Consider the following 12,695-nt stretch of genomic DNA (forward strand, 5'->3'; position numbering starts at 1 on the left):
GGGGACAGGGTCTCACTGTCACCCAAGCTGGAGTACAGTGACGTGATCTTGGCTCACTGCTACCTCTGCCTCCCAGGCTCAAGTGATCCTCCCACCTCAGCCTCCCAAGTAACTGGGATTACAGGCACGGGACACCATGTCCGGCTAATTTTTGTATTTTAGCAGAGATAGGGTTTCGCCATGTTGTCCAGGCTGGTCTCATACTCCTGACCTCAAGTGATCCCCCTGCCTTGGCCTCCCAAAGTGCTGGGATTACAGGCATGAGCAACTGTGCCCGGCCTCTCTTTCCTTTTCAGCTAAGCATTTTGAAAGGAGAATAATACTGCGTTTCTTCACTTCCCAAACATTCCCTAACTGGAAAGGGTATGGTTCCGCCCTCACTGTTCCACTGAATATGCCTTCATGGAGGGTGTCCATGACTTCTTAATTGCCAAATCCAGTGAACACCCTAACACCTTTGATTCCTCATCCTACTGGGCTCCTTTATTTTATCTCAAAAGTTTTCAGATTTCAGGGTTTGTTAAAACATATTTCTGGTTCCTGCCTTCAGGGTGTCCAATTCAGCAACTCTAGGGCCTGCATTTCTAAAATTCCGTGGTGATGCTGATGCTTCCAGTTAGGGACTACATTTTGACAACCATTGTTTTACCTAATAATACCATAATAATGATTATTATCTCCTTGAAATATACTGCTCTTTTTGATTCTGTAACAGTATATTCTCCTAGTTTTCCTACTAATCATTCATCTATGAAAAAAGTAACCAAAGGAGACCTAAAAAAGATGAATTTTGAAAAGCTTTTATATATGGAATGACTAATGCTTATGGAGGCCAACTGACTTTTAATTTAATTTAAATGTTCTTTTTTGCTCAGATGGTACTGACCAGCTTAACTTTTTAAAAAAGGCTGGGTGTGGTGGCTCATGTCTGTAATCCCAGCAGTTTGGGAGGCTGAGGTGGCTAGATTGCTTGAGCTTAGATGTTCAAGACCAGCCTGGGCAACATGGCAAAACTCTATCTTTACAAAAAATACAAAAATTAATCAGGCATGGTGGTATGCATCTGTAGTCCCAGCCACTTGGGAGTTTGAGGTGGGAGGACTGCTTGCGCCTGGGAGGCTGAGGTTGCCATGAGCCATGATCATGCTACTGCACTCCAGCCTGGGTGACAGACCAGGATCCTGCCTCAAAATAAATAAAATAAAATAAAACTTTGTTGACATATAATTCATATACCATAAAATTTATCTTTTTAAAGTGTAAAATTCATGTTTTTTTTTGTTTGTTTGTCTGTTTGCTTTTGTGTTTTTTGGGATGGAGTCTTCCTCTGTCACCCAGTCTGGAGTGCAGTGGCATGATCTCGGCTCACTACGACCTCCACCTCCCCAGCTCAAAGGATTCTCCTGTCTCAGCCTCCTGAGTAGCTGACACTACAGGCATGTGCCACCATGCCTGGATAATATTTGTATTTTTAGTAGAGACGGGGTTTCACCATGTTGACCAGACTGGTCTCAAACTCCAGTGCTCAAGTAATCCACCCACCTCAGCCTCCCAAAGTGCTGGGATAACAGGCATGAACCACCGCACCCAGCCATTTCAGTAGTTTTTTTTATATACCCACCGAGTCATGCAATAATCATCACTATCTAATTTTAGAATATTTTCATTTTCTCCAAAAGAAACTGTGTGCCCATTAAGCTGTAACTCCTAATTGTACCCTTTCCCCCAACCACAACAAATCTACTTTTTATCTCTATGGATTTGCCTGTTCCGGACATTGCATATACATGGACTCATACAATACATACAATATGTGGTTTGTTGCATATGGTTTCTCTGACTTAGCATAATGTTTTACAGGTTCATTCATGTTGCAGCATATGTCAGGACTTTATACTTTCCTATGGCCAAATAATATACCATTGTATAGATATATTATATTTTGTTTATCCATTCATTAGTTGATGGACATTTAGGTTTCTGCTTTTTTGGCTAGTATAAATATGCAGCTATGAACATTATGTTTAAGTTATTGTGTTAACATGCTTTCAGTTCTTTTAGGTGTATATCTAGGAATGGAATTGTTGGGTGATGGTCCCTTTATGTTTAACTTTTTGAGGAACTGCCAGACTGTTTTCTGAAGTGGCTACACCATTTTACAATTTAACCTTTTGAGTTTCTGCATTGTGCTTTAATGATGTTTTTCTAAATTATATGGTTCTTCAGACATCTTGATTTTAGAATTAAAGCTAATCTTGGCTCACTGCAACCTCTGCCTCCTGAGTTCAAGTGATTCTCCTGTTCCAGCCTCCCAAGTAGCTAGGATTACAGGCATGCATCACCACACTAAGCAAATTTTTGCATTTTTAGTAGAGACGGTATTTTGCCACATTGGCCAGGCTGCCCTCGGACTCCTGACTTCAGGTGATCGCCTGCCTCAGCCTTCCAAAGTGCTGGGATTACAAGGGTTAGCCACCGTGCCCAACCCTGAAGCTAATACCTTTTGAAAGAAATTCTTTTTATAATATTAAATTTATCTAAATTAGTCAAAAGCATTTATCACTAATGTATTATAACCCTGTTTTTAAGCTGTTGCTTTTGTCTCAAAATGGAATGCAATAGATAAAACTAATTTATTAATTTTATTTACAGAGTGGGAGGCTAAGCAAAGAGCTGGATTTAGTAAGTCACCATGTGAGGACAAAACTCGATGAACTGAAAAGGCAAGAAGTAGGAAGGTTAAGAATGTTAATTAAAGCTAAGTTGGATTCCATTCAAGGTAAGTGCTAAACAAAAGGTAGGATTTTTTTTTCCTTTTTCCCTTTGAAATGGGGTCTTGCCCTGTCACTCACGCTGGAGGGCAGTGGCACAATCACTGTTCACTACAGCCTTGGCCACTTGGGCTCACATGATCCTCGGCCCCCTGAGTGGCTGAGACCAGAGGTGTGTGCCACCGTGCCTCACTAATTTTTTTATTAGTTGTAGAGACAGGGTCTTGCTATGTTGTGAGTTCAAGACCAGGCTGGTCTTGAACTCCTGGGCTCAAGCAATCTCCTACCTTGGCCAAAGAGCTGAGATTACAAGGCATGAGCCACTGGGCCTGGCTAGGAAATTTTAATATTTGGTTGTTGAGGTCAGTTTGTATTAGCACATGCCATCTACGTCTTTCTAGTCAAAATTTTATGTTGGTATTGATTTGGCTTCTCTTAATTTTTAGAATTTAATGTTTTGAATGGATAATACATTTTATATCATTCAAAAATTAGTGCAATTAGCCGTAATTATAGCAATGAAAAGGAAGAATGAAAAGTAATGAATTAAACGACTGATTTAAAGGAGGAAAAATAATATCAAAGGAAAGCAGAGAAAGAAAATCTAATTAGAATAATTTTCTTAAATGGAATAGAAAATTTTTCAGAGCTCTAGCCCCAAGAAGAAAACACCAGATCCAGACCATTTGTTTTCTTTCTTTTTTTAAAGAAAATCTTTCAGGAGATGAGTCTTGCTCTGTCACCCAGGCTGGAGTGCAGTGGCATGATCATAGCTCACTGAAGCCTTGAACTTCAGGCAGTCCTCCCACCTCAGCCTCCCAAGTAGCTAGGAGTACAGGCATACACCACCATGCCCTGCTAATTTTTTTTAAATTATATTTTTTAGAGACATGGTCTCGCTATGTTGCCCAGGCTGGTCTCAAACTTCTGGCCTTAAGCAATCCTGAGTTGCTGGGATTACATATGCAAGCCACCTTGCCTGACTCTCAGAATGAGGTAGTTTCATAAAGAAAACTATCTGTCTGCTCTTTAATGATTTGAGTGATTCTGTCAAACCATTAAAGAGCAGATTGTCAATTCTATTTAATCTATTCCAGAGCATAGAAAAAGAAGGAAAGCTTCCACATTCTTGTTAATGTATTGATGCCAAAATCAAAATTATTATGTCTCCAAAGAATTTATCTCATAACAGAGTTGGATTTATTTCAGGAATATAAGATTGACTTAATATTAGGAAATCTAATATTATAAATTATCATATAAATAGTCCTAAGGAGATAAAAGTCTTTAAAATTTTGTTGTATCAAAAAAAAAATAAAAAAACTGTAAAGTCAAAGGACAAATGATAAATTGGAATAAATATTTGAATCCTGTATTCTTTTATTTTTAGGCTATGAGAAGATTAAATAGCTATGAAATAGAATTTCTGAAATGCAAGGATGTCTTAAAGTTATCTCATAAGTCATATGAGATAATTTATGTGCTGTCTCCATGTATTCAGAAAATCCACTCAACAAAATTGAACACCAATTCATGATTTAAAGTAATAAAATACTTCCAGGGTGAAGATAAGAAATAAAAAGATTTTAAAAAAAGTAATAAAATACTAATTAACAGATACTTCTGTAATATGATTAGCTATATCCAATTCAGTTACATCATACTAAGTGGGAAAGCACAAGTATGTAGCCTGACTGAAATTAGAAACAAGACAGTGTTGCCTACTGTAACCACCACTAAATAACATTGCTTTGGAGGTACTACCCAAAACATTTATTTTTTTTTTTATTTTAATTTTTAATTTTTTTTGAGATGGGATCTCGCTCTGTCACCTAGGCTGGAGCATAGTGGTGAAATCTTGGCTCACTGCAATCTCTGCCTCCCAGGTTCAAATGATTCTCCTGCTTTAGTTTCCAGAGTAGCTTACAGGCTCCCACCACCACACCTGGCTAATTTTTTATTTTTTGTAAAGACAGTTTCACCATGTTGGTCAGGCTGATCTTGAACTCCTGACCTCAGGTGATCCACCCACCTCAGCCTCCCAAAGTGCTGGGATTATAGGCATGAGCCACTGCGCCCGGCCTAGCCAAATTAAAAAAAAATTGGAGGTAAAGTAATTGGAAAGGAGGTGATAAAACCATGTTTTTTTCACAGATGATATGATGATTGTATATGTGGAACACCCAAAATAATTAATGGAAAAACTTACTATAAACAATAGGAAAATTGAGCCCCTTAATAGGAAAATTACGGTAAACTTAATCAATAGTAATCAATATTTTCCATATGTACACAATAGCCAGTTAGAAGGTAGTGTTGAAGAAAATGACTCCATTTACAATAGCAACAAAGATTAAATGCCCAGAATAAACTTATTCAGAAATGTGCAGAACTGACAGACAAAAAGTTTAAAATACTCATGAAGGATGTAAAAGTATACTTACACAATTGGGAAGACACAATAACTTTTTGATACAAAGACTCAATGTTATAAACATGACAGTTTTCTCTAGGTTAATGTATAATTTAAATATAATCCCAATAAAAATATATACATTTATTTTTCTGGCACTAGGCAAGTGAAATATATATTTTTTTATTTAGTTTTTTTTCCCAGAAGATTTAGAATTGACCAAGCGAATTTTTTAAAGCTCATATGAAAAAGGACATACGTAGGCTGGGCATGGTGGCTAATGCCTGTAATCTTAACACTTTGGGAAGCCAAGGTGGGCAGATCACCTGAGGTCAGGAGTTTGAGACCAACCTGGCCAACATGGTAAAACTCTGTCTCTACTAAAAATACAAAAATTAGCTGGGAGTGGTGGTGCATGCCTGTAATCCCAGCTACTTGGGAGGCTGAGGCAGGAGAATCACTTGAATCCAGGAGGCAGAGGTTGCAGTGAGCTGAAATCACTCTATTGTACTCCAGCCTGGGTGACAGAGTGAGACTCAGTCTCAAAAAAGAAAAGAAAAGGAAAGGAAAATGACACAAGTAAGAAAACTTAGATACCTCTGAAAAAGAACAATGAAGGACTGGATATTAGAAATTGGACCTTCAATATATATTAAATCTTTAATATTAAAGATCAAATTATGTCATTAAGCCTCAGTCATTAAAACTGTATGACTTAGGCAGAAAAGTGGAAAGACCAATAAAACACAATAGAAATTCCAGAAGTGGAGTTAAATATATAATAGAATTTAGTTTAATATAAAGGTGGTATCTCATTATTAGTGGGATGAAGATAGGTTTTTATTTTTATTATTATTATTTAGTTTTTTAGGCAGGTCTCACTCTGTTACCTAGGTTGGAGTGCAGCGGTGCAATCATAGCTCATTGCAGCCGACTCCTGGGCTCAAGAGATTCTCATACTTCAGTCTTCTGAGTAACTAAGACTACAGTAGTGTGCCACCATGCCTGGCTGATTTTTTTTTTTTTCCTGTCTGTAGAGACAAGGTCTCATCTGTGTTCCCCAGGCTGGTGTGAGGGAACTCCTGGCCTCAAGTGATCCTCCTGCCTTGGCTTCCCAAAGTGCAGGGATTATAGGTATATGCCACCACGCCCAACAAATTATTAACTAAATAGTGTTGGTATAACTGGCTAGCCATTTGGAAAAAGGTATAGTAAAGCCATGTTTCTTATATCCTATATCAGAATAATTGTAAATGAATTTTAAGTGTAGAACATAAAATCATAAAAGTACTATGTGACAGTGTAGGTAAACTTCTTGAATTATCTTGTAATGAACTTTCTAATTATGAGTCAAAATCAAGCAGCAGATTTAGCCAGTGGGAGAGCTTTCAAGCTGGTTCATGTTTCCTTATGATATGCTCCCACAGGTTGGTTATCTGGGTGGTTTTTTGTCATTAATAAGCATCTGAACATTTAACTCCTGGAATAGTAGTTCTAAAACTTCAGATTGCATGAGAATCACCTAGAAATCTTGTTAGAAATACGGATTACTAGATCTGAGATTCTGGCCCTGGGAAAGAGTATAGTAATCTACATTTTAAACATATAGTCTTAGGAAACTAATACCAAATACACATCATCCTGAAATTAAGGATATCAATGAGAAGTAAATTGAGTCATGCCATACTACTTGAGGTAGTTCCATCCTTGAAGCCAGGCCTAAGATGTGTGGAGATTTCTCTGCCCGGGACAGTATCTTCTTTATTCCAAGATGGGTACTAAATTTTGTTACATAAAGAAAACAGTCTAAACTGAGCGTGGTGGCTCATGCCTGTAATCCCAGCACTTTGGGAGGCCCAGGTGGGTGGATCACCTGAGGTCAGGACTTTGAGACTAGCCTGGCCAACATGGTGAAACCATGTCTCTACTAAAAGTACAGAAATTAGCCAGCTGTGGTGGCCCCCAAGTGGCTGGGACTACAGGCACGTAGTCCCAGGATAATTTTTGAACCCTGGAGGGGGAGGTTGCAGTAAGCTGAGATGGTGCCACTGTACCCCACTTGAAACCGGGAGGTGGAGGTTGCAGTGAGCCGAGATGGTGCCAGTTCACCCCATCCTGGGCAGCAGAGTGAGACTCCATCTCAGGGAAAAACAAAACAGCCTGATATAACTTAGAAACTAAGGAATATTCTCTCATTGATTCAGTATAAATTGAAATATCTGATAATTTGAGGAAGGACTTAAACAGTCTTAATTTTGGGGAGGAGGGTAATTTTTAAAGTAGGCAGTTTTTTTTTATTTTTATTTTTATTGAGATGGGGTCTCACTATATTGCCCAGGCTGGTCTTGAACTCCTGAGCTCAAGTGATTCACCCACCAATGGCTCCCAAAGTACTGAGTTTACAGGCATGAGGCACCACACCTGGCCCATTCACGTGGTTCAAACATAGAAAATGTAGAGCAAAATCTACCTGACATTTTTTTATCCTGTCAATTTCCATTGTCTTCTAACATCATCCTCCTTGGGTTTATCTATCTATTTATTTATTTGTAAGTTCAGTTGAGATGAGGTTTTGCTATGTTGTCCAGGCTGGTCTTGAACTCCTGTTCCTGGCCTCAAGTGACCCTCCTGTCTCAGCCTCCTAAAGTACTGGGATTATAGGCATGAGCCACTGTACCTGATTCTTGAGTTTCTTTATTTGTATATATGCAAATACAAATAGTTTTTTAAATTGTTCCTCTCTTTTTATGCAAAAGGAAATATACACTTTTGTGCATTTTCTTTTAATAATATATTTTCTTTTATTAATAATTTAGATATGCTAATAATATATTTTGAATATCTTTCTGTGTTAGTACATAAAGACCATCTCATTGTTTTTACAGCTGCATAGCACTTCATTATATGGATATACTATAATTTATTTAGCCAGGCTCCTGTCAATTGATATTTAAGTTATTTCTAGTGAACTGTCTTGTACATATATCACTACGTATCCCTATAAGATTATCTTTAGGATAATTTCCTCCACAGTGAAATTGCCAAATCAAATTATATATATATCTATATATTTGTAATTTTGATAGATTTGCCACATTTGCCTCCATAGAGGTTGTATTAATATATGTACCCACCATCAATAAATCCTCACAGCTTTACTAATGGCATGTGTCATCAAACTTTAGGAATTTTCCAATTCTGTTAGATAGCATAACAGTGCAGTTTTAATATGTATTTCTCTTAGAGTGAGGTTAAGGGTCTTTTTATATATTTCACTGTCTGGTTATATTTTTTTAGGCCTAAGTCTTAAAACAAGGCTTTTCTTCATAAGTAGAACTGCTAGTACAGTGCCACACTTAGAATTCAGTGAAAACTTGGTTGAACCAGATTTAGCAGTTCTTCATTTCCTGGCATAACAATATGTTCCAGGATCAACTTGTACCTACCCTGCCCCAGCTCTGGAATAAGCCATTTCTCTGAGGATATATATGTGTGTGTGTGTGTGTGTGTGTGTGTGTGTGTGCACGTGGACGCACACGTGCATCCATTAAGAAAAAAATATATATATTATTTATATGTTTTTATATATTATTTATGTTTAATATAGATATTAAACATATATATTATATAACATATATATATATATATATTTTTTGAGACAGAGTCTCGCTCTGTCACCAGACTGGAGTGCAGTAGTGCAGTCTCAGCTCACTGCAACCTCTTCCTCCTGGGTTTGAGCGATTCTCTTGCCTCAGCCTCCTGAGTTGCTGGGACTACAGGCATGTGCCACCAAGCCAAGCTAATTTTTGTATTTTTAGTACAGATGAGGTTTCATGTTGGCCAGGATGATCTCAATCTCTTGATCTCGTGATCTGCCCTCCTTGGCCTCAAAAAGTGCTGGGATTATAGGCATGAGCCACTGCGCCTGGCCAATGGGCAACTATATTTTGGATCAGGAGCTGGCACTAGGTACGCTTCTTGCTACTGGAATGTATTTTCTTGGTACTTTAATCCCACGGAGTTAGGAAATATGCATGTCTATATACATAGACATGCATATACACATATATACACACATACATATTCATATACATATGAAATATTTGCATATACATGTTAAATGTACATATTTTAGAAATGCTGAGTTCACACAGATAGTGCTAATTCCCATTCATCTCTACCAATTTCTTTCTTGCCTTTCACCATTCCATATTTGTATATTCCTTCTTCCTAAATGAAAGCTGATTTCCAATAACTTCAAAACATGTACAGTACCCATTTTGCTGAATTCTATAAGGGCTCATACTGGGTTGTTTCTGGTGAGCTGTTTTATGTGTATATCCACTATGTATCCATTACAGTCTCTGCTATGTAATACAACTGAAACAATCCAGCATCACTTTACCCATTTCACTATAGTAAATTGTAACTTGTTTTCTAAAAATTAAAAAAAATTGGTATTTCCTTAAAAGTAAGTCATAATTCAAAGGAATTTGCCTACATTAGATTTTTATTGTTTCATAAAGGATTCATTGGCACAATATGCAGTAAATTCTTTCATGTCAATTTTAGAGCATTTACTTTTAGAAATTCTACTTTAACCTTTGATAGAGGCACTATATTAGAGTTTAATTAAAAGCAGGATATTTGGTAGTTTCAAGATATTCAAAAAGGGTTTGTTATTAATTATGCTGATAATTAAAACTAGTCATTTTAGATATAACATTAAAGTATGCAAAAGGCCAAGCATGGTGGCTCTGCCTGTAATCTCAGCACTTTGAGAGGCTATGGTGGGAGGATCACTTGAGGCCAGAAATTCAAGACCAGCCTCGGCAATCTCTACCAAAAAAAAAAAAATGACCCAGGCATAGTGGCACATGCCTATTGTCCTAGCTACTTGGGAAGCTGAGGTGGGAAGATTGCTTGAGCCCAGAAGGTAAAAAATGCAATGAGCTATGATTGTACCATTGCCCTCCAGCTTGGGTGACAGAGCAGGACCATGTCTCAAAAAAAAAAAAAAAAAAGAGAGAATTTTTAAAAATATACATATTAAATTGTATCCCATTGTATTCCACTCTAGGTTCAAGGACACTACCTTTGCCTAGAATAACATATGCAGTATTCATAAAGTAAATATAAACCTTTATTCTAAAACTTTGAATTTCCCTATAAAATCTTACAGGTATAAATATGAAATCTTATCTATCATTTATAATGTTTTTAGCTTCTAGTAATTGATCATTTACAGTTTTCTCATTTACTTTCAGATATAGGCATGGACCACCAAGCTCTTCTAAAACAATTTGATCACCTAAACCACCTGAATCCTGACAAGTTTGAATCCACAGATTTAGATATGCTAATTAAAGCGGTGAGAATAACTCCAGAAAGCGTTGTGTTTATTGTGCCTTTGAGGTTTTGTTATTTGACAAGTAAACTTAATGAAATGGAAATTAACTTCTATATACTCTGTAGAAGATCTTTAAAGGAAGGTAGCTTAACCTTTATTAATACAGATATTAATAGGGACATCCAGGTCTAAAATCTCTTATCCGCAATTCCTAAATCCAAAAGCTATAGAAACTGATATCTGGCTTGAATGAACCAATTACAGTAATACCATTTACAGTTTTTATTTAGTCTACTTAGTGTGAATATTTATAGATTTTCCTTAAGAAATACTAGTCTGTTTGATTACAGATGCTACAGGGATATTCTATAACATGGCATATGTGCCATATTCCCTTTCTTTAAGGTAGAAAATTCTGAAGCACATATGGCCTCGAGGATTTTAGATGAGTTTGTGGACCTCTCACATTATGTGTGAATAGAATTAGTTCCAACCTGGCAGGTATTAGCTTACTTAAGTTAGAAGCCATTTAAAATTTCTAAACTGTCTAGATTTGATATAGTTCCTTTCTTCTTCTTCTTTTTTTTTTTTTTTTTGAAATCAACTTAAATATTACTTGCTTATGAGGAGCTTCCTAAAGTTGGGGCTGGCTTTGAACTTTTAGTTTCTTTGACTACCTACATCTCTAGTAATAATGACTAAAATTGCCAGGCATGGTGGCTTATGCCTGTAATCCCAGCACTTTGGGAGGCTGAGGTGGGTGGATTACCTTAGGTCAGGAGTTTGAGACCAGCCTGGCCAACATGGTCAACATGGTCAAACCCCATCTCTACTAAAAATACAAAAATTAACCAGGCATGGTAGTGAGCGCCTGTAATTCCAGCTACTCGAGAGGCTTCAGGAGGCTGAGGTGGGAGAATCGCCTGAATCCAGGAGATGGAAGCAGCAGTGAGCCAAAATTGTGCCACTGCACTCCAGCCTGGGCGACAGGTGAAACTTGTCTCATAAAAAATTAAAAAATAAAAATAAACTTGACTAAAATTAAATGGTGGAATTAAAAAAGAGGAGTCCAGGCCAGGCGTGGTGGCTCATGCCTGTAATCCCAGCCCTTTGGGAGGCCGAGGTGGGTGGATCATGACTTCAGGAGTTCAAGACCAGCCTGACCAATATGGCGAAACCCCACTGCTACTGAAAATAGCCAAGCGTGGTGGTGCATGACTGTAGTCCCAGCTACTTGGAAGGCTGAGGCAGGAGAATCATTTGAACCTGGGAGGTGCTGAAGTTGCAGTGAGCCACGATCGTGCCACTGCACTCCAGCCTGGGTGACAGAGCGAGACTCCATCTCAAAAAAAAAAAAGAGGAGTCCAGTATGTTTTTGCCCTCCTGTACCTCTTCTATTCAACAATTTGCTACATTCAAGAATGGCTTTATTTACATTTTTCAAATGCATGTTTTTATTTAACTTAAATGCATTATCGCATTTCAGGCAACAAGTGATCTGGAACACTATGACAAGACTAGACATGAAGAATTTAAAAAATATGAAATGATGAAGGAACATGAAAGGAGAGAATATTTAAAAACATTGAGTGAAGAAAAGAGGAAAGAAGAAGAATCTAAATTTCAAGAAATGAAGAAAAAGCATGAAAATCACCCTAAAGTTAATCATCCAGTAAGGATTGTGACTTTATGAAACCATTTTTAGATAAAGATACTTCTTTGTATTAGCAGAATTTTATCATGTTATTAGTACTTAAATCTTGATTCTTAATTCTCCAAAGTTCCTCAAATTTATATTTTGAGTCTGTACAGATATATTATATTTTGTTTTGAGCAATTTTTTAAAATTGATTCACAGGGAAGCAAAGATCAACTAAAAGAGGTATGGGAAGAGACTGATGGATTGGATCCTAATGACTTTGACCCCAAGACATTTTTCAAATTACATGGTAACAGATTTAATACAAATATATTTGATATTTATATCTATTTGATACAAATAGATAAAATTTGATAACATTTGATACAAATATATTTGATATATATTTGATATTTATATCTGCTGTTTGAAAAAATATTTGCTTTCATCTTAATTTCTGCCAAGGTCTGCTATTGAGTTCTAGTGAGACTAAATGGTTAGGGTTTCCTTTTTTTTCTTCTT

At 37.0% G+C, this 12,695-nt stretch overlaps 1 protein-coding gene across 8 annotated transcripts in view; it reads left to right on the forward strand.

Annotated features, from left to right (window-relative positions):
• Nucleotides 1-12,695, forward strand: part of NUCB2 (nucleobindin 2) — a 54,038-nt gene that overhangs the window by 22,619 nt on the left and 18,724 nt on the right. For all 8 annotated transcript variants that reach the window (XM_017525805.2, XM_017525803.2, XM_037737519.1 and 5 more), the window contains 4 exons: nt 2,653-2,779; nt 10,452-10,555; nt 12,021-12,206; nt 12,393-12,483. In XM_017525805.2, the coding sequence (XP_017381294.1) occupies nt 2,653-2,779; nt 10,452-10,555; nt 12,021-12,206; nt 12,393-12,483 (508 nt within the window). The remainder of the gene's footprint in view (nt 1-2,652; nt 2,780-10,451; nt 10,556-12,020; nt 12,207-12,392; nt 12,484-12,695) is intronic.

This window comes from Cebus imitator, unplaced genomic scaffold (genome assembly GCF_001604975.1).
Source record: "Cebus imitator isolate Cc_AM_T3 unplaced genomic scaffold, Cebus_imitator-1.0 Scaffold39, whole genome shotgun sequence".
In the NCBI taxonomy this organism is placed as follows: Eukaryota; Metazoa; Chordata; class Mammalia; order Primates; family Cebidae; genus Cebus; species Cebus imitator.